Consider the following 22,317-nt stretch of genomic DNA (forward strand, 5'->3'; position numbering starts at 1 on the left):
CTAGAATCTAGTTTGTGATATAATTCCTTAGTATTTAATCTAATTTGTCAGATAATTCCTTATAATTATAATCTACTTTGTCTGCTAATTCCCTGAAATTGGAATTCATTTCATCACACATTTGTTGCAAAAATCTTTCAACCATTCTGGAGCCTCCACAGCTGTTCTTCCAGTAATGACTGGCATATAGTGCAAATATTCGCTATTATGTACCCTCTGTTACTGCACCATTTTCTTAAATGTGAAAACACTGAAAAACTGTGTCACTGTCTAGCCGAAAAAAAAGTTTTCTATGAGGACTTTTGTATTTTCTGAACGACTCACCCTTTCTGATGAACTGCACTCTCTCATTGCGTAGCTGATGCAACTGTGTGTATGTGGCAGTTTATCATGGTGATTTGCACGACCCAGCACAGCTGATGCCTCGAACAAAGTGCTAGGTAGACTTCACTGTGTTGTAGCAGCACTCCTACATCATTTCTCAGTTACTACTGCATCCCTGCTCATGTTAGGGTTTGAAATCCTCTTCTCAAAGCCCACCAAAAAATTCTTCTCCTCCAAACTCACCAAGAAATTACTCTGACATAGTTAAAACATTCTTTTTTTTGCATGTTGATGTTGTTTACTTGACATGTAAATTTAACTGAATTTGCGTAATACTTGTACCACAGTTGTGTAAGTATGATTTGTCACCAGGTTTTGTGAATTGTTCCAATACTTCCTTTTGATTTCTTCTTAACAGATTGTTACTGAGTTTAGACAACATAGTTATGTCCATTAACTTATAGTTTCCCCTTTCATTTAATCTTTGTTACTCTTTGCAACAACATAATTCATCACTCATTCAATTTCAAATTTTGCAAATTTATAGTGCTGTATTTTCTTCCTTTTGGTCCAATGCTCTGTGTGCTATACACTGGGAGCCAACTGAAATGTTTTTCATGTTGGTTTAGGGTTTTATGTAGATCCTGGATTGCTCCTTGTAGCTGAAGCTGAGTTAGAACACTACATGAGATCTGTCACCTGATGTATCATCTGATGAATTTACCTTTTTATTTTAATCCAGTCACTGTAATTGATTCTTTTTAAGTAGAGGTCCTGCTTTTCATTGTCTCTGAAATCCCTTGTGTAGCCAAGGAAAGGCTTGACTTCTTCACATTCTGCACCTGTTGATGGAGCAAAAGAAAAAAACTTCTACTCATATAATGAAAAAGCGTGTCCACTACTTTCCTTTTACAAATATGTATTTCCTTGAATGGGTGGACAGATCATTAGAGTAACTTGTGAATGTGAGTGGAACACAACTTTTTTATAAGACATACACCTCAAAGGCTCAACATGACCATCAAGATTACAATAAATTTCGTTAGTCACAAAACCATCTTATCTTTTGTTTTCATTCTTGGAGAGAGTGGTTGCTCTTTGGTAATCAAGCCACCACCAAGCCATGATGCCAAAAAGTGAAAGACCCCACCCACAGCAGGTAAAGTCATTTATTTGTTGCTACCCTTTGCTGTTTTATCATATTCCACACGTCCCGTTTAATGTGTGCATATACAAAAACAAACACCCATGCACCTTTGATGTTCTACGACTTACTCCCTACTTAATATTATTCTGTCATGAGCATCTTTCCTTGCGATACACAAGGAGTGTGAAGTGTTGTTTTCCTAAATGGCATGTAACACTTCAAAATGCAATACATAAACAGTAACTTCAGTGGTGATACTGATTTTATGAACACAATATTATATCAGTTTTATGGACATAGAGTACACACGTATAAATTAAGCTGATAATAAAAACGAGAATTTACAGACAACTGAAACAGGAAGGAGGATACAGTGTAATATAAATCTCCCTGATCGAAATTTCACCCGAGACAGTCCATATCAGTGGCAGATGAGACACACATTCGATCTGGTGAGAGGCACTCTGCTTACCACCACTTCAGCCACAGGACCCAAAACCTTTTTTCATAGAAGTCGAAGCAAATTTTTTGTGTAGAGGAATAATGCATGATAAAACAAGTGCATCTATGTGGTCAGTTACCTTACATCTATGGTGAAAGATATCACTGTCGCTCCACCAACTTCGAAGTTTATATACGTAGTCAGCTAACTAGTTCAAACCTTACATCTACAATGGAAGATATCACTGTTTCTCCACCAACTTCTAACTATTATGAGAGCTGCAAGTAAGCATTGAATCAATGGTTTCCAGATGAGTAGAAGAACACATTCTCCATTTATTATATCATGAAGAGATCACACACAAAACCACGTCACAATACCTCTGGCGTATAATAAGTCTAGCATCTGACACAACAATGCCAACCTCTCTGCTTTAGGTGATGTGCAAGTCACTTGCAGGTTCCAGTCTGAATTAACATAAACTCAACAATCTAGGAAGAAATAGATTGCTACTTACTGTAAAGAAGACATGTTAAGTTGCAGACAGGCACAATTAAAAGACACTTACATAAAGCTTTCAGTCACAGCCTTCATCAGCAAAAGAGAAACACACACCATTCATACACACAAGCAAGCACACCTCATGCGCACAAGACGGCCAACTCCAGAATGCAATCTGGCTCGAGTTGCCACAGTTGATGTATGCTGGATGGGTGTACTTTCTACTTTGCTGATGTCCTACTGGATAACATCTATGAGTCCCATTAAGAATGTATGTTGTGTCTGCTCTTCTTGGAGGTAGAGTGTAGGAAAGAAGTCTGTCATATGTTCTTCTGACAACGAGTGACAATAATAACACATTTACAGGTAACTTAAATGCAAATATTGTGACACATTATAATATTAGAAAACTATATTATTTGTTTTCAATCATAAGAGTCTCACATAGATACTCTTCCTGTGCTGCATTACCGTTTGATGTACTGATACTATACCTGCATGCTTGGCTGTTGCTTGTGAGGTCTTTCTTTCCCTTTTCCTGTTTTGTATGATAAACCAGACATACTTCTTTTCTTTTCCACCACTCTCTTACTAACATTTTCACATTGTCTCTTCACTGCTTTTGGACCATCACAGTATTCAGACTCACAATGCATCATAACCTCAGCCTTCTACACTAACAAATGTTAACTGTCAAACAGCAGAATAGGTTGAATGCCATGTACGAGTGGCCCTAGAAAGCTAACAGGAGCACATACGGACATAGCACCTCTAGTCAGGCAATGACCTTGAGACATACCTCCTATTGACAGCAAAATCTTGTTTTTGACAAAAATAGTACTTAGCCCCTTCTGAATTTTTAGTCTTCAATTATGTTTTGCTTACACTGATGATATACTGATTTTTTCTGAAACGGCAAGCAAACATGCAGAGTATTTGAGACAGGTCTTTCAATGACACTGTGGCTGTCATGCAACCATCAGTTAAGAGACGTCCCTGCTAGGGCAAAACTAAGTAGCCTTTTTGGGATATTTGCTTACAGCATCAGGAATACCTCCATTAGTAGAAAACATGCAGGCTATAAAGCAAGTGTCACTTCCTATTACATACCAAGAATTACCATTCTTGAGAATCAGAAATTTTTACCATCAACAGCTACCAGGACAGCAGAACTACCAGAACCTCTCACAGCAGCACTCACAGGTATCAATGCCGAAAGTAAGCCCGTTACTGTTTTGTCATCAGAAATGCAACAGTGTTTCAAGGCAGTGAAAGAAAAAGTGTAGTCCAGGTGACACTTTTAGCTCACCCTGTTCTCTCACCACCTTTAGCTATTGTGGTATGCATCAATCACACACCAATAGGCACAGTCTTGCAACAATTCATTAATTCTCATTTCAACCCCTTGCATTTTTTCCCTACTGGAAACTGTATTGCAAAGAGAGAGAGAGAGAGAGAGAGAGAGAGAGAGAGAGAGAGAGAGAGAGAGAATGTGTGTATTTAGGGGTTATTGGGGGCAAAGGATTTCACTACATTCACCATCCACAAGCTCCTAACATTTGTTTTTAAGGTTTGCAGTGAGCGCAGTTCTCCAAGTCATTACTAACAAATAGAACTGTCATACAGCATGTATCAGAAGAGGAGAACTTTGGTACCCACTTCCTTTCATGCAAAAGTAATGATTCACAAAGCACTGATTTTAATGAGTTAAGTTATTGTACACGGCAACAAAATGCAGTTGCAAGATTTCCTCTCTGCTGAGATGACTGGCCTGCATCTAGTGCAAGTATGTATTCTTAATTCTAGTCGGAAAATTTGGTGTGACATCTCTGCAGGAAGACACTGACACTTATCACGGTGACCTACTGCAGGAAGACATTTCATAGTATTTGTGCTCTAGCACATCTGGGTACTAAAAACAGGGCACGTATAGTGGAATACTGTTTTGTGTGGCTTGTTATAATCAAAGATTGCAAAACATGGGCATGGGAATGTTTGGCCTTCCAAAGACGTTAAGTGGGGTTTTACATCCACCTTCATTTGGGAAGATTCCATGACAGTTGTGAAGAATTTGCACATGTACATGTTGATTTGGTGGTGCCAATACTGCCATCACAGGAGCTCTGCTTTCTCTTTACAGTTGTTTATCAGTTTACACATTGAGCAGAGGCCATTCCTTTCAAAAAGAAACCAGAGACCTTTTTGAGGCCATAGGTAGCATGTTTTGGTTGCCTGATACATGTCACAACTGACAGGGGAAGATGATCTGAGTAAATTCTATTACACCAGTTAACAAAGATGTGTGGGATGGAGCACCATAAAACTATTAGCTATTACCCACCAAGCAAAGAAATTGTGGAGACATGGCACAGGAACTTGAAGGCCGCTATAATTTGTCATGTGGGGCACTTGGACATAGGGCCTACCATTGCCTTTTCCATTGCTTACAAGTCTAACACTGGTGCATCTATTATGGAAATGGTATATGGCACAAATATCTACACCCCAGCTAATTTCATCAAAGAGTTGATGTCCAGGACAATGGGGAACGACATCTTGCCAAAATTTATAAATCAGTTATGATGATAGGTGTCTCACAATTTGAAGAATCATGTATGGAACCTAAAACATAACCAGTTTATATGGCTACTTAACTCTTTGATTATTAACAATCTCTAATGAGGTGTGTAACACAGATTTTTTGTATTTCCTGCACTGAAATAATACCTGCATCCACATATGTCAGGCGCTTTGTGTCAAGTAAATCAAAGAAATGATGAATTCAAAACTATCAAAAATCTTTTAAAATGTGTTTATTGCATCACAAACTGACAAAGACTGACATGGGTTTTGTACCCAAAAAATGATGTGATAATACTGTTGTATCACAGGTATTGCCATTGCTTCCAACAAAAACAAAATTGTTTTGCCCACTGTTTCAATCTTATGTCTCTGAGTTTACATTTAAGATTTCCATTCTTTTACAAAACTGGTTATGGAATTTGGCTTCACAGATCATTGCAACATTGTGAAATATGTATTCATAAAAATGTTTTAATTATTTTTGTTAATAGTTTTATAAATAAAAAATGGCTTTTGTTCATAACATAAATCCTATGATTTTATAGTTAGCTGTATCATAATTACTATGACTATCGCATCTACAAATTTTGTGAATGATAAATTAGACTTTCGTTTACATTGCTTTTGGCATATTTACAATTTGTACTTTATTGTCTTTATAAATTCATTGCAGTTAATCTTAACTGGTCTTGATACATCTGACGTCGACTTAATTTCATCAATAGAGTAAGCCAGTATTGTTACAATACTGTTGGAATTGTAATACATTTATATCGGATATCGAGTATGTTCGAGAAATATCGATTGTGGTGACAGATGTTTGTGTATATATGTGTGTGTGTTGAGGCGCATTAGTCAGTCTTCGTGCGCCTATTTTAATAAAGTCAACATGTGTATATTTTAAATAAAGTGTTTTAAAAGTAAAAGTGAGAACTTGATTTGAAACATGGTAGCAGAGCGTGGTTCTTGAAAAGAAAAGTAGAAGTTAAATATTATATTGTGGCCGTCGCGTGTTATTCAGAAAGTTCGACATGGCTGATATAACTATTCCTGTATTTGATGGCGAAGACTATGGGAACTGGAAGCAGCGGATAATCATGTACCTAAAAATGAAGAAATGCTATACAGTGACTACGAGGGCAAAAGTGAGTTCAGACAACGAAACGTGGGATGAAGAGGACTTGAAGGCTATCAGCTATATTTATGGTGCAATCACAAATAAGCAACTAGAATTCGTGAGTGACAGAGAAAGTGCTTTCGAGATCATGAAGAAATTTGATGAATTATATTCGAAAGAGTCTACAGCCCTTCAAATATTATGCAGAAACAAGTTGGACAAATTGAGGTTAAGTGATTACAGTGATACGGGGACATTTTTCAGTGCATTTGAAAAAACTGTAAATGAGCTGAAATCTGCAGGCGCCAAAGTAACGGAAAAGGAGAAGTTAAATTATATGCTGCGAACGTTACCAGAGTCAATGAGCTATATTGGGGACTTAGTGGACGTCTTGAAGGAAGAGGACCAGACAGTTGAATACGTTAAAAGTAAGATTCAATTATTGAATGCAAAAACTGGAAATGAAGAGGTAAAATCAAATGCATTTCACACAGAAAGAAAATTGAATTCAAGAAATCAGGAGCAAGTATGTTATCGATGCAGCAAAGCAGGTCACTTCAAACGTGATTGTACCCAGGGAAGAACAAGTAACAGAGGCACATGGCATCGTGGAGTACATTTTCAAAGCAGCGACAGAGGTAATGGAAATATGCAGCGTGGAGGCTATAGCAATGTACAGCGTGGATATTACGGCAACATGCAGCGTGGAGGTTATGGCAGCAGGCAACGTGGTCGAGGAGAGCAGCATGGTTTTAGCAGCGGTCGGCATCACAGCAAGCAAGGTTACCATCAGAGTGATCATGGTATGAGTAGTTTTATAACAGAGGTTAATTCTATGATAGGTCAAAATAGAACAGTAGAGTCAAGTAATAACAATCAAATTCAAATCAATTGGTTATTAGACAGTGGCTGTACTGATCATGTTATTAATAATGAGGAATATTTTTCTAAGAGTATAACTTTAAAACAACCTATAAATGTAAAAATTGCTGATGGAAAAATTTTGCAAGCTACTAAAGTTGGTAATGTAATTAGTAATTTTCCTGTCTATGATCAAATGGTTCCAATTAATATGCGAAATGTTTTCTTTGTAAAAGACATAGACAAAAACTTGATCAGTTATGCTAAAATTACAGATAATCACAAAATTGTATCGGTAGGGAATAATGCAAAAATTTTTGATAAAGCTAATGGATTGATTGCGATTGCATGGAAAGAGGGTCGGTTGTATAAAATGAGTAGTACTATTAATAAAGGAGAAGTTAATGTTAATGTTATGAGTAAAGACAATAATATGACAGCAAAGGAAAAATGGCACCGCATTTTGGGACATGTTAATTTCAATTATCTAAATACTTTATGTAAACATCAATTGTTAGATGGGGTTCCTTCAGAACTAGAATCAGAATTTATGAAATGTAAAATCTGTATCGAAAACAAAATGCATAATGTTCCTTTTAAAAATAATAGAACCAAAGCAAAAGAAATCTTAGAAATTGTTCACACAGATCTAAATGGGCCTCACTCAACTACTGGAATGCATGGGGAAAGATATTTTCTTTCTTTCATTGATGATTACAGTAAGGCAGCTCGTGTTTACACCATAAAATCTAAAGATCAAGTATACAAATGTTTTGTAGAGTATATTAATGAAGTTGAGAATCTCACTGGGAAAACTGTTAAAAAGATAAGATGTGACAATGGGAAGGAATATTTAAATGAAAATGTTTATGAATTTGTGAGACAAAAAGGAATTGTATTGAATGCTTGTCCACCTTATGTGCATGAGCTTAATGGTACTGCTGAAAGGTATAACAGATCCATCATGGACATGTCACGGTGTCTGCTAGCCGAAGCGCGAGTAGACAAGAGATTTTGGCCTGAAGTGGTTTGTGCAGCAGCATACCTCAAAAACAGAACTTTAGCTAACACCATTGAAAAGAAAACTCCTTATGAGATATTACTGGGAAAAAAACCTAATGTTAATCATTTGAAGTTGTATGGGAGTAGAGTTTTTGTAAGAGTACCTGAGCAACTGAGAAAGTCGAAATGGGATAGGAAAGCCGATTTGGGGGTTTTAATGGGTTATTGTGAAGTAGGCTACAGAGTGCTAATAAATAATAAGATAGTTGTTGCTAGACATGTGGACATTGTTGAAAGTGGTGTTAAATGTATTGGGTTTAAAGATTATGATTCAGTAAGTGAATATTCTAGTGATTCTGAACACGAAAGTATAGAAAATGAAACTGAACTAATAGAAAAACAGAAGGAAATTGAGAAAAATGAAAAGCTTTCTGATAATCATGAATCAGAGAAAGTACTTGAGTTGAGGAGATCATCTAGAGAAAGAAAACCAAAAATATTAAATGATTATGTTTACAGCAATTTTATTTATGTAAACTTTTGCAGTGCAAATAGTCCGGAAAGCTTTGAGGAGGCGATTAACAGTGCCGAATCAAATTATTGGGAAAAAGCGATGAATAAGGAAATTGATTGTTTGAACAAAAACAAAACATGGGAATTAGTAGATAAACCAGTTGATAAAGAAGCCATTGATGTAAAGTGGGTTTTCACAAAGAAATCAGAGGGTGTTTACAAAGCAAGATTAGTTGTCAGGGGGTTTCAACAAAAAGAAATCGTTGAGGATATTTATTCTCCAGTAACCAATATGCAAACATTAAAGATTTTGTTGTCATACTGTTGTCAAGAAGGTTTGGTTATAGAACAAATGGACGTAGAGACTGCGTTTCTAAATTGTAAAGTTTTATCTGAAGTTTATGTAAAGCAGCCAAGAGGATATGATGATGGTACGGGTAGAGTCTGTAAATTGTATAAAGCATTGTATGGTTTGCGAGAAAGCTCACGAGCTTGGTACAATTGTCTTGACGAGTTTTTAAGAAGTTTAGGTTTTAAAAGGAGTAAATATGATTATTGTCTTTATGTATTGAGAGATGGAGATGTCTTGATTTATTTGATTATTTTTGTCGACGATTTGCTCATTTGCTGTGTGAGAAAAGAAAAAATTGTTAAGATTAAGAACTTATTGTCAAAGCGATTTAATATGAAAGATTTAGGTGAGGTAAAAAGATATCTTGGCATCGATATTAATTATGATTATGAAACAAGAGTTATGAGTTTGAGTCAAGAAAAATACATTGATTCGTTAGCTGCGAAATATAAAATTGAAGATTCGATCTTGTACAAAACTCCAATGGAAGTAAATTTAAAGTTAGAACCAGCGTATGAAGATTGTAATGACGTTAGATATAGAAACTTGATAGGTGCACTCTTGTACATAAGTTCGGGTACTAGACCAGATATTAGCTATAGTGTGAATTACTTGAGCAGATTCCAAAGTTGTTACAGTAGTACTCATTTTAAATATGCTTTGAGAATTTTGAAATATTTATATTTAACTAAAGATTTGAAATTAAACTATTGTAGGAATGAAGGTGCTGAGATATTAGATTGTTTTGTGGATTCAGATTGGGCAGGTGATAGTGTGGATAGAAAGTCAACTTCTGGTTATGTAATTAGATTATTTAGTAATGTTGTATTTTGGAAGTCAAGAAAACAAGCGAGTGTCACAAAGGCTTCAACTTTTGCAGAATATGTAGCATTGTCTGAAGCTGTTAGCGAGGTGAAACTTGTACATGATATTTTAGACATTTTTAATGTTAAATTTGAAAAACCTATTGTCATATATGAAGATAATTCAGGAGCATTAAATATAGCGAAGTTTGGTAATTTCACAAAGAATTCAAAATATATAGAAGTACATTACCATTTTGTGCATGAGTATTATTTACAGGGACTCATTGATATTGTTAAAGTAGATTCGAATGAAAATGTTGCAGATATATTCACAAAGTCGTTATGTAAAGAAAAATTCATTAAAATTAGGAATATGTTAAACATCGCGATATAAATGTAAGGAGGCGTGTTGGAATTGTAATACATTTATATCGGATATCGAGTATGTTCGAGAAATATCGATTGTGGTGACAGATGTTTGTGTATATATGTGTGTGTGTTGAGGCGCATTAGTCAGTCTTCGTGCGCCTATTTTAATAAAGTCAACATGTGTATATTTTAAATAAAGTGTTTTAAAAGTAAAAGTGAGAACTTGATTTGAAACAAATACAAGCCCTTTCATTGACATAAATTTGCATAAACTTTGCAGCCTAGTATCACATACTATATTATTGTCAGAATCATAGCTTTTATTCAATGTTGTACGGTTATGTTCCATTACAAACATCCCCAAAGTATCACTTGTAAGAAGTATGGGTGGAGCTTTGTCACAGCATGTTTGGACTAGAATAGGAAACAGCTTTAAAAAATTAACTGAAATGTCTGTATCTGTTTGTAAAACAAAGTATTGAGAAATTCTATCCTGTTAATCATCATATATATCTTATATAAAGCACAGTTTTAATTTATATTCATATCATTACAAAGAAGGCTGATGATTGTTTATTTTCTACAAATGAATTTTTGCATGTCCTTTCTCCACTCCATTAATTCACGAACTCAATCAAAAATTTGTATTTGAAGCATCATCATATGATATCTCACTTCTCCTCAGTTCCATTCATATCCTTTGTCTTTTCTGGACTAATAGACTGTCTCCACTAGAACAATTTAATCAGAACACAACTACAGAAAATAAATAAAGTTTTAACAATCATCGCACGATTAAGCCTGGAATGTAGTGGGGTGGGTTGCAATGTGTTCCACTCCATCTATGATCTGTCACCAGGTGGATAAGTGTGTGCCAAATTTTACATTTCAAAATTTTTGTGGTTGCCATTTTTGAAGTTAACTGCCGTGATGTACCTGCTATGCAGTGCCTCTAGACCATGCTGTTTAATTTTCTAGCCTTATGCATTTAGGATTGATGCCGAAAGACAGCTCCTATTTTTTCATGACACAAAGTCCTTATTCAATTGCTTGCTCAATCAAAATCACATTTCTTCGCTGTACATCAACATAATAATTACCATTATAATCATCATATCATCGACATCATAAACACTAATACATTTCCATTACTCCTCTCTTCTCACAACATGTTCTCCTTGCCTTACAGTTCACCACAAAACTCCAACAGAAATAAACTCATTTTATAGAAACATCATAACAGTCACATAGCATTCACACTTCATCATTATATTTCAGCAACTTCATAATTATTTTCTACATCAACTCCCTGACACAAATTGGAACAAGAGCCTACTGATTTCTCATAAAGTTTTTGCTCTACAGTGACTGACAAATACTTCACAATATATGTGGAATGACTTCAAATAATTATTACTCATGAAAAACATGTCTATATAACTGCTTCCAGCATCATCGCAAATAATTTTTGTACTGTTTCATTTATTACTAACTTACAGCAGCAGGCCAGTGCAGAGCAAGCTAACCGACTCCCTGTCTTTCCAATAATGATCACAGTTCTGCAAATTAGGCTACTCCAGAACAGCATCAACCTTTGTATATAGCCAACTACATCCACTCATTTGAAAACTACACAGTACAGTCAAATAAAACAGAAAATCATTGAATATCCAAAGGTCCAAAATCACTAATCAGTGCCAAGAGAAGATGATATTAAATCATAGTTCTTTCTCAGAAAAACTCTTCAGTGCATTGTGTAATAAATATTCTAACCTTATCTATATCACAATCAATAAAACTCAAACTCCACATTACAAATTAGGTAAGACAAGAAAATTTGTTCACTTGTGGAGACAATGTACATCACTTTCTTTTCAGTACTATACAATTTTTAGGTGGTTTCTTGAGCCTTTTAATTAATAAATTCCACTTCAAATACAAATTCAATATTAATTTTACTGTCACACCATCCATACCTACAGCAGCGTCTTGCTAATCTGAACCCCGGTAATCCAAATGTTTGGTTAATCCACCATGAAAAATGGTTACTCTAAGTATGGAAAACTGTGCAGAAAACTGCTCTACATACACACTATTTTAATTTACACAGTACAGTAAACATGTATTAGAAAAACTGGTAAGAAAACATTAGGTTTAAACAATGCATAAAAATGAAAGAAAAGCTGTCAAACTTACTAAAATACAGCAGACATTTTATCCCTACTTTTTAGATGACAAAACCTCAGCCATTGTTTTTTGCATAATGAAGACAGCCTGTTATATGACACATAGTTGGTCCATCACCTCATAAACATCAAATCAACAGGTGTAGCAGTGGGCTGTTGCTACAAATATATGTAGCACGAGGTCAAGGCTTCTGCTGTGCCACCGTGTAGCATCAGCTCTCCTTTGTCACTTTCAGGCTCATTGTCACTTTTGTCACAGCAGCCCACTTCTTCCTGGTCTTGTGTCACAGCAGCAACTAAATCAGTGTCAGTAAGGTTCTCCACACATGCCCCATCCGCTGCCATCCACTCACCTACATATCCTTCACTGACTTCTTCACATCTAGGGATTGTCTGTATCATTTGTAATAGATTTTCCTCTTCATTTTCAACTAGGTTGTCCTGAAATTCAAAAGATGTCCACAGTTTTCTCCAGGATTTTCTCAGAGTATTTCCTGAAATATTCTGCCATGCCTCTGTGGCCATAAGCAACATCCTCCACATTGGTCCTTTTTATTTTGTCCACTATCATCTTGGATCAGCATTCTTAAAAATTGTTTTCTGTAAATCAGTTTTAATGTTTGCAGTACAACCTGGTCCATTGGCTGTAGGAGTGGTGTAACATTTGGAGGCAAAAACTTCGCCACAATTTCTCCATCACATAATTCCTCAGTACTGGGGTGAGATGGTGCATTATCAATCAAGAGGACCATCCATCCATGCTTTTCACTGGTTGCAATAATATATGGGCAGGGACTTCATGTTGCATTTTTTAAAAGCTCTGGGCCTAGCAGATTTGCCGATCAGCATTAAAGGCAGCTTTTGATTACCAGCAGTGTTGCTGCACGCTAATAAAGTCACACGATCTTTGCACATTTTAAAATCAGGAGCATGGTCTTCTGCTTTTGATGTCAGGCTTTTTGTTGGCAATGCCCTAAAATTATGGTCAGTCTCGTCAGCATTATAGATTTGTTGGGAAGAATAATTCCCCTATCTTATAATTTTTTCAAACTCATCCAAGTATTCCTTTGCTGCATCACGGTCAGAAGAAGGCTTCTCTCCAGTAATTGTTACCTGATGGATGCCATTACATTTTTTGAATCTGTCTAGCCAACCAGTACTCCCACTAAAAGACTCATCACCATTCATTAACTTGTTCAGGTAAACAGCCTTCTCCTGAACCAGTGCTCCACTCAAAGGACTTACCCTTTCTCTTTCCTGCACAAACCAAAGGAAAAGAGCTTTATCCACTTTATCATACTGGTACTGTTTCAAAGTCTGCCAAATTTCGAATGGTTTTCCCGAAGACATTGCAAAGGACAGTTCAAGTTTCACTTGGTTCTTCTCCCAAGTGCAAATGGTTGCTTTTCCAACACCCAGTTCCATTGCCAGTTTAGATACATTCTCACCACTGTCTATCTGGTTCAAACCATTCAGTTTTTCTTTGAGAGTTAATGTTGTATGTTTCCGTTAACTCATGTCAAAAATACACACACCAGTACACCTGAATGAATACAATGCAACTGTTAAGCATGCCAGCGATCAATAACTAACATAACCATGTGCTTTGTGAACCAACTGGCATTGTACTGACCTCAGACCCTACAAAGTCCTCAACAACGCACAACAAGAGCAGGGAGTGACACACTTGTTCCCATTTGTTACCATGGTGTACCTACTCGTCTGCTTGGTGTACTTCATTCTAGAAACTCATCACCATAATTTGATCTAATCTGAACAAATCATTAATCTGAACAAGGTCTGGTCTCAGTTAGTCTGGATTAACAGGATTCTACTATATATGTAATGCTACTGTTACACATTGTGTACACTGTTTATTTTACACCTACTGGCAAACCAGAACTTGTAATTTTTGACCACTTACTTGCAGCACTATTGCAAACATGTATGCAACTGTTTTTTTTTTTTTAAATTTAAGTATCATACACTACAATAAGGGAGAGAGATAGAGCAGAGATCACTTCCATTACAAGCCCATTCTTCTCGGATCTCCTCTACCAAGTCAAATATTCATCCCTTCATCTTCATATGCAACTTGGGAAATAGAAAGAAATTTTACAGAGCCATATTGGATGAATACAGTGTTTTTACCAAAAATGCTTGTGATGAAAGCTATATGTGGCCTCACATTGTTGTGATGAACGGCCCAGTTATTCCTGTGCCGCTTCTGTGAATGTTTCCTTTTCACATCTCCATCAGCCACTTTAGAGCATCACCAAATGTTGTGGATAGTCTGTCGAAGAGCTATCACAACCAAATTCCAACAACACTGACATTTTCAGGTGTAATGCAGGCAGATGGTAATCCTGAATGTTCATCATCACCAACAGATATCCGGTCATTTTTAAAACATTTAAATCAGCCCTATGTTTGTGTCTGTCCCAAAGCGTTATTAACAAATGCTTGCACCCAACATTTTGAGTATTTCTGTGGCTGTTTCTTGCCAAATTTAAAACAGAAGTTGATGCAGGGACTCTGTACTCAAAATCACTAACACAAGCAAACTTTGCAAGAGAAAACTGCCAGCCAACAATAAATATGTCCTCTCAGATTAAAGCCAGTAGATATACTGACGCATGAAATATATATTACACTGCTCCTAGTGGAATTTGGTTGTATTACTATTTATAAGTGCTGGTCATACAAATTTTGGGAACTTTTAGGTAGTACGTCATGTATATACATTTTTCCTCCAAAACGACTAAAATACACATCTCTAAATTCTACATCTACATCTACATATTCATGCCACAGAGACATACAGTTCAATATGGGAACAAACCTTGCTGATACTCAACGTTTTTCACAATTCCAGAGCACTGCCAGATGTGGAAAAGATTTGAAGGATCGACCTGTTTCGAATCAGTAACCTTTGGTATTGTGGTGTGACATTTGTGCACTGAAGTACTAGATGCGCTACAGACTTGCTCATATAAGTGCTATAAATCCACATCTAAAATATAGAAACTGTAATAAAACTGGTTATAGTGAGATAAATGTATTACCCAATGTTGGACCATATGAAGTGAACAATATTGCGGTGAAGACATAAAAATAAAAAATCAACTACTCCAAAGATAAGCAAAAATGTTTAACGGTCAATGTCTATAAATACTTAATATAATTACAATGATGATTATGGATTCCTTAAAAAAGAAAGTCAATTAATTGTATTTTTTTATGAAATGTATGTCCAAAAGATTATTTTGCATAAATAGATCCATGTGTGATAGTGATTTCTTTGCTACATGTCGTAAGAAGGAAATCTCTATTCTTTTTGGAAAGTTGATTGTACAAGTCAGAAGCGCATGGATGGAGAATGCGTCATGTGTTTTTTATTGATTTGTATTATGATGTGAAAGGACTGAAAATATATGTGTAATTCTGCAGAAAGTTCACCAGATTTCACATTGTTATTGAAGCAGTAGCCCGATCATCCTCTAGACAATTATAGAAAGACGAACCACAGAAAGGAAGAGAGCAACAAGGCATCAGCATACAACAAGGAAGAGTAAGAAACAAGATGAGTGTTTTTATTATTAACAGAAGTGGTTATCAAAATTTGACTGCCCCTGTCACTCACTGCAGTGTGTCACTATCTCAGTGTGGCAAAGGCTGTGAAAATAAGACCAGCTGCCCAAATTACTAACTTCCTCCAAACATCACTAAGTTCAATAATAGGAAACAAGAGGGTGGGGATGGTCAGGAAACTAAAAGCAGTTTACTAACATGCAAAAATTCTCAAATCCACCAACTTCAAAAATGGTAGCAAGATAAAGCTCTTTGTTGAGAAACTCATGCTAGTAGTTTCAGCACTGTACAAAATGTCATTCACTTAGAAACTAACATTTACCTGCTGAATGCACAGCTTTGGAAAAAGACTGTTTCACAGAGGAAGATTGCACTGTAGTTGCTCCATTAAATTTCGGGAATGCAGCCGCATAAATTCTGCTTCTTCTTCTAATATTTCGGCTGTATATCTTTCAGCCATCTTCAGAGAGAGCCATATGACTGACGCTCCAGCGCTCGCTCCATCCTTTTAAACTCGCGGGCCGCGCCACTGCGCATGCGGCCACAGATGAACAAGGCGCCAGTGATGTTGATCGGCGGCAAAGACGTAACATATGCATGAGTTACGTCTGTAGCTGCGCATTCGATCCATGCTGGGAGATCGATGTATTACTGGGAGCTGAACTGTAGCGACGTCTTTGTAAGTTCAATATTGAAAGTGCCGGATTCCATGATTCTGGTCACTCTATGGTATATGAAAATGTCGAAATTCTGACTTCTGTTTCATCTTTCTGGGACTCCATAGTAAAAAAGGCCATTGAAATCCGCTTGGCAAAGAATTTAATTAATAGAGACAGCGGTTTCACATTAGATAAATCATGGAATCCGGCACTTTCAATATTGAACTTACAAAGACGTCGCTACAGTTCAGCTCCCAGTAATACATCGATCTCCCAGCATGGATCGAATGCGCAGCCACAGACGTAACTCATGCATATGTTACGTCTTTGCCGCCGATCAACATCACTGGCACCTTGTTCATCTGTGGCCGCATGCGCAGTGGCGCGGTCCGCGAGTTTAAAAGGATGGAGCGAGCGCTGGAGCGTCAGTCGTACGGCTCTCTCTGAAGATGGCTGAAAGATATACAGCCGAAATATTAGAAGAAGAAGCAGAATTTATGCGGCTGCATTCCCGAAATTTAATGGAGCAGTCTTTGCGCCGCGAAAACCTGAAGATTCACATGCACTGTAGTTGTTCAAATAAATTTCGGGCTTGCAGCCGGTCGTCGTTCAATACTTCGCACGATATTTCAACTGGGCACCTGCCAGTCATCTTCAGATGAGCTGTCGCAGACTGAACTGCGAAAAGGGCACAGGTCATCCCTGTTTTCAAGAAGGGATGTCAAACAGATGTGCAGAACTATAGACCTATATCTCTTGTTGCAGCTAACTGGGTTTAACTTGTGTAATGTCAGAGTAGATTCAATTTTTAAGGTCAGATAAACTGTTTGGTAGGGGAGGAACATACACATGGTCTTCAATGAAACCCCAGAGAAAGAAATCCAATGGTGTCAAGTCAGGGGTGTGAGACAGCCATGTGTCTAGCTCTTCACAGCCAATCCACTGACCTGTGAAACAGTTATCAAGGAAACCTGCAACTTCTGTGAGGAAGTGAGGTGATGCACTATCTTGGTGGTAGTAAACCATCCACTCTTGGTTATCTTCACTGGGTAAAGCTATCTCTAACATGTGTGACATAGCCATCAATACATAGGCAGTCTGGTGATTTATCTTGTCATAGTGAACAACCTGCAGACCTGCTTGGGGGTTCTTTAGTGTATTTGGTGTGAAATTTACTCTAAGTAGTTGCTGCAGAGTTTGTTTCATGAAACCAAAATACACAGCAAGCACACTCTGCACCAGCCAAAGTAGCCATCTTAACTGTGCACTATGCTGGCACTCCTGGAGGTGGAATGGGGTACTGATTCACTACATCAATCAAACATGAGGTCATTTGCTATAAAATTACACATCTACTGGCTCTGTAAGATATCTCAATACATTTCTGTATCATTCCAAAGTGATAAAGTCATTTTAGACTCACCTAGTATGTTCTAGAAATTCTTTGCATTCACTGTGTTGGTATAATAAAAGTGACTCTATGTAAAGGCCAAAAACAAGTAACAAGCATCTCTGTATTAGTGAGAGATAGGTTTTATGATTCTCTTGCTCAACACATTACTCTCAAAATCTCCTTGAGACTTCCTTTCATACCTACTGCCCTTTCAGAAAACCCTGCCCCCAGTGATATGGTATGCAGGCCATACACCTTGGTTGCTAAGCACTAATTTAGCCATTTTAGGTCTGATACAGACAAGAGAAGAATCTTATGACTCTGCTTTCAGCTGGTTACCTATTATAGAGTTCAATGACATCAACCATAAGACATCCTGGTGGATCTGCAAAGGATTAGGGACATAATACGTTTACAGCCCTTAGGTATCCATGTCACTTCTAAACTTAAAAGCAAGGAACACATCAACCATGAATGTGAAAAGTATCTTAAGTAATGCACCATGTAAAGTAACATTAACATATAAGATAGACAGTGATTCTCTTGAAGTGAGGTGTTTTGGAATATATAAAAAGAAGACGTTCTCCTTTCATTATCAATATTGGTGCTAGAAAGAGAAAGAGAAGGAGGAAGGGAGAGAACAAAGGGAATAGATGGAAGAGCATATGAGGGAGAGAGAGACAGAGAGAGAGAGGGGGGGGGGAGGGAGGGAGATTATTAGATCTAATACAAATTTGGAGTACCAAAATATAGGCTGTTAAGAATAGGAGGTTCTTACACTGTGCATCCACTTAGAATATTGTACAATAAATTAATAAACTCTTCTTGGTCCCAGCCACTAAAATTTTTTGAAGTAAGGCATACAACAGACTATATCCCAATAAACATGCCACAATAAAATGTTATTTGATATTTTTATTTATCCAATTATCATTTAATTTATTACACAGAATTACTGACTGGTACTTATCTTCAGGACACAATGTATTTAATACTACTTTTAGAATTATTCCTTGAGGAGGAGAGAGCAGTTGGTTCAGCAAGGTTAAAAAAGAAGGTGAGGGTATTGAGATTGGTGATGTGAGGGACACAGCAGTGATGTGTGGGAGAATATACCAAGCTGAAGGAGGAGATTCAAAAAGGAAAAAAAGAAAAAAGTAAGAGATCAAAGGTAGTACATTGACAAGCAGTGTGCCAACTTCAGTCCAGAGATGATGAAGACACTGTGGGAGATAAAGTCAGATTAAGAAATGCGTCCCTCGCATCCCATGTGAGTGACCTTCTGTTCCTTTTTAACCTTCCTCAATCTCTCCCTCTCTCCTCACCAAGGAAGAAACTAATATTTCCAAAAGCTAGGATAGTGGCTAATATTTTTTACTTTCTTATGCAGCTATTGAAAGTGCTAAATTTTTTGGGCACCTGAAGGTACAAAATGACCAGTAATTCTGTCTCACAACTCAATAATTTTCACAGTTGAATTTTTTTTATGGTGAAATTATCATTAAAGATTTTTTAATAAAAATGGTCTTATTATGTACTGCATTTTAATGCCCCAAGGGTTAATCCTATGTCACTGCTGATTGCACATAATACCTAATAAATAATTTTGACTCAGGAAGACATTCACTAAATATTTTCAGTGTTATCAATAAATGTATGCTCCCCAAACCACATGTTGTACAAGGTGAAAAATTGTCATGTTTTATCTGTAGTACTACAAGTTACCACGAACAATTGCAACAAGAAGAAAAGATATGTTAGTCAAAGTATAATAATGTGATTAAGATCACATACGCTGTTAACTGGTAAAATACATGCATAAAACTTCATTCCTGAAACACCATTGTTTCATTGTGTCCATATTTTGTTTTCCACTAGTGAATATATGGAATGTTTCTAAATTCCCTTTGCATAGTCTGAAGAACAGTGTTACGGACAAAAATTTTATTTTGAATAGGGATTCAAGTTCATAAATATACCATTTCCATGTTACAGAAACAAAAATGTGATACAGTACATTCCACTCTCCTCAAATAACTTGAATATGTCCAATGGCAATTTCTTGAAGGTCAATTCACCAGAACACAGAATTCCTGCACAATTTAACTTTTGTTTTTACTATGATTCTTTAATTATAACTAACCTGAAATTGATTTTTATATAGAGCAACAAATAACCTTCAAGAGAAAATGGGCTAGGAAGTGCATGCAACATATATAACAAGGCATCTGTAACACATAGAGAAATCTTATTTACACAATTTTCTTTATATCCACTTTTGCTCAATAAGTATTTTCATTATTTTACTTCCTCTGCCCCCCAAAATAATTCTTAGGTGAACAGTATTGCCATTGTGCAAAATAACCTAGCATAATTGATAGTACAGTTAAGTGAATTTCTATGGGCAAAAGATGCCTAACTGATCTTCTTTGACAGTTTATGTTTACCTGATAATTCAGCTGGATACCTAGACATTTCGTACATAATGTTTCATTTAGAGTGCGCGCATTAATCGTTATGTATTACACCAGCTCTCAATTTCATTTTTTCAAAGCTGCATCACTGAATCTGGATGAAATTAATACTAAACATATCCTTAGCAACAGACATGGTTATTACAATTGTAATTGGCATTTAAATATACCTTGTACATAAACTATCTATGATGGAGATTGTATAGTTGCAAATGATTCAGTTTTCATGAGAAGAATAAATAGAGAACTTTCAAACCGGTAAATATATATAGCTTTGTTGTATTATGAACAGCAATAATAAATGAGGGTAGAGGGTCAAACAGTTTTGCTGCTATATTTTGCTTTACCTTTGCGAATTATCAACAATAACTGCACTTTCAAGTGTAAAATGGTCTCGAGGAAGCCCAGCAATTATCCATGAACGGGTTTTTAGATCGAGCCCTAGGGCTTGAACAAAATCATAGACAGTTGAACTTGGGATGCCACTTCTAACAATGTATGCATGCCAGTCTTCAATGCATTTAGTCCTGGAAAAATAAAGAATGAAAAAAAAGGACAGCTTGTTACTAATTACAATTGTGCAAGCTATAAATTCTTAACTTCACACATAATTAAAGAGTTGCAGAAGGTATACACAATGGCAGCTGGTGTTATTGGCTCATTTATGGGTAATATATCTTATATTTTATACATTAATCCTTCCCCTAACAGCGTAGCAAGTATTGTAATCTTCTAATAACCAAATGGCACCAGATAAACCACAAAAGAAGCAAATACTATTACAACTATATCCTTTTAAGAATTGTGATCTATTAGTCTCACAACATGCATAATCTAAGGTCAGTTGATTCAGGCGCAGCAACACCGTAAACACAGAACAACTAATGCTAATAATGGTCTTCTAATAATAATACAGTTTTTTTGTATACATATATACAATAAAAAATTGAATACTAGATGACCCTGCCAACAGGCAGCATGTCTGTAGCAGCAAAGAGTGCTGTTGGCAATGTGCTATTTTGCTACACCAGGTCACATGCCCTCACACTACCATGCAGATATTAATCTGCTCCCAGCTATTTAGGCCACTGCCAGACTGTGCAAAATCAGTTACAACCTACACCTCAAATCTGCAATAGCAGCTGTTCTATCTGGGTGCATCAGCCTTTCATGGCCAGTGCTACTAGTTGGCACTAGCAGCAGTCTCATCTCAGCACTCTATGCCAGCAGACCTGGCCCATTGTGTCCTCGTCTCTGCCAGCAGCATGTCAGCCCTCACATGCTGGCAACACCAGCCTACTATCACTAACCAGGAGTCATCATATAGGCACTTCATAGACAATGTCACTGGAGAGGTATTTCTGTTGTATGTAGCTGTGTGGATATTCATCCTAGGACATTATAACTGAGTTTTGGTTTTGTTAATAAAAAATTAGCCTTTTAAAGTGTCTCTGATCACTCATCAGGATGAGTATACTCCAGAGCACTGGCCCGATAAAGGCAAAGGTCCTGGGTTTGAGTACTGACCCAGCAGACAATTTTAATATGTCAGGAAGTTTCAACCAGAATACACTCCATTGCGAAGTGAGAAATTGATTTGTGAATTCTTTTTGTTTCTTGTATTGTTCAATTGGCTAAAACGATTCTCCACATAATTTTTTCCTGCTGTATATGAAGTTTATATTTTCACAAACATATTGGGAAGGAAGAGTTAGGATATGAAATTTATAAAATAATGGGTGACCAGAGCAGCATGTGAGTGACAATTTTCTTCTGCATCTTCACTTTACAAGATACATTATTTGAGTTTCCATAGAAAACTATACCATACCTAATGATGGATTGAAAATAACTATGATATGCTATTTGATATGTATTTACACAAATAGAATTTATTAGTAATTTCATTGAAAATGCATACATGTTTAATTTGTGTGACTGGAAGTTAATATGCAGGAACAGAATTATCCAATGAATTGGTGAACTAGTCACCCAGA

At 36.5% G+C, this 22,317-nt stretch overlaps 1 protein-coding gene across 1 annotated transcript in view; it reads right to left on the reverse strand.

The window, feature by feature from the left end:
- The window catches only part of LOC124613409 (dynein axonemal heavy chain 7-like), a 755,469-nt gene that overhangs the window by 280,868 nt on the left and 452,284 nt on the right, over positions 1-22,317 (reverse strand). Inside the window, exon 22 of the mRNA XM_047142112.1 lies at positions 20,668-20,847. Coding sequence (XP_046998068.1) covers positions 20,668-20,847 — 180 coding nt within the window. The remainder of the gene's footprint in view (positions 1-20,667; positions 20,848-22,317) is intronic.

The sequence above is a fragment of the Schistocerca americana genome, chromosome 4 (genome assembly GCF_021461395.2).
Source record: "Schistocerca americana isolate TAMUIC-IGC-003095 chromosome 4, iqSchAmer2.1, whole genome shotgun sequence".
In the NCBI taxonomy this organism is placed as follows: Eukaryota; Metazoa; Arthropoda; class Insecta; order Orthoptera; family Acrididae; genus Schistocerca; species Schistocerca americana.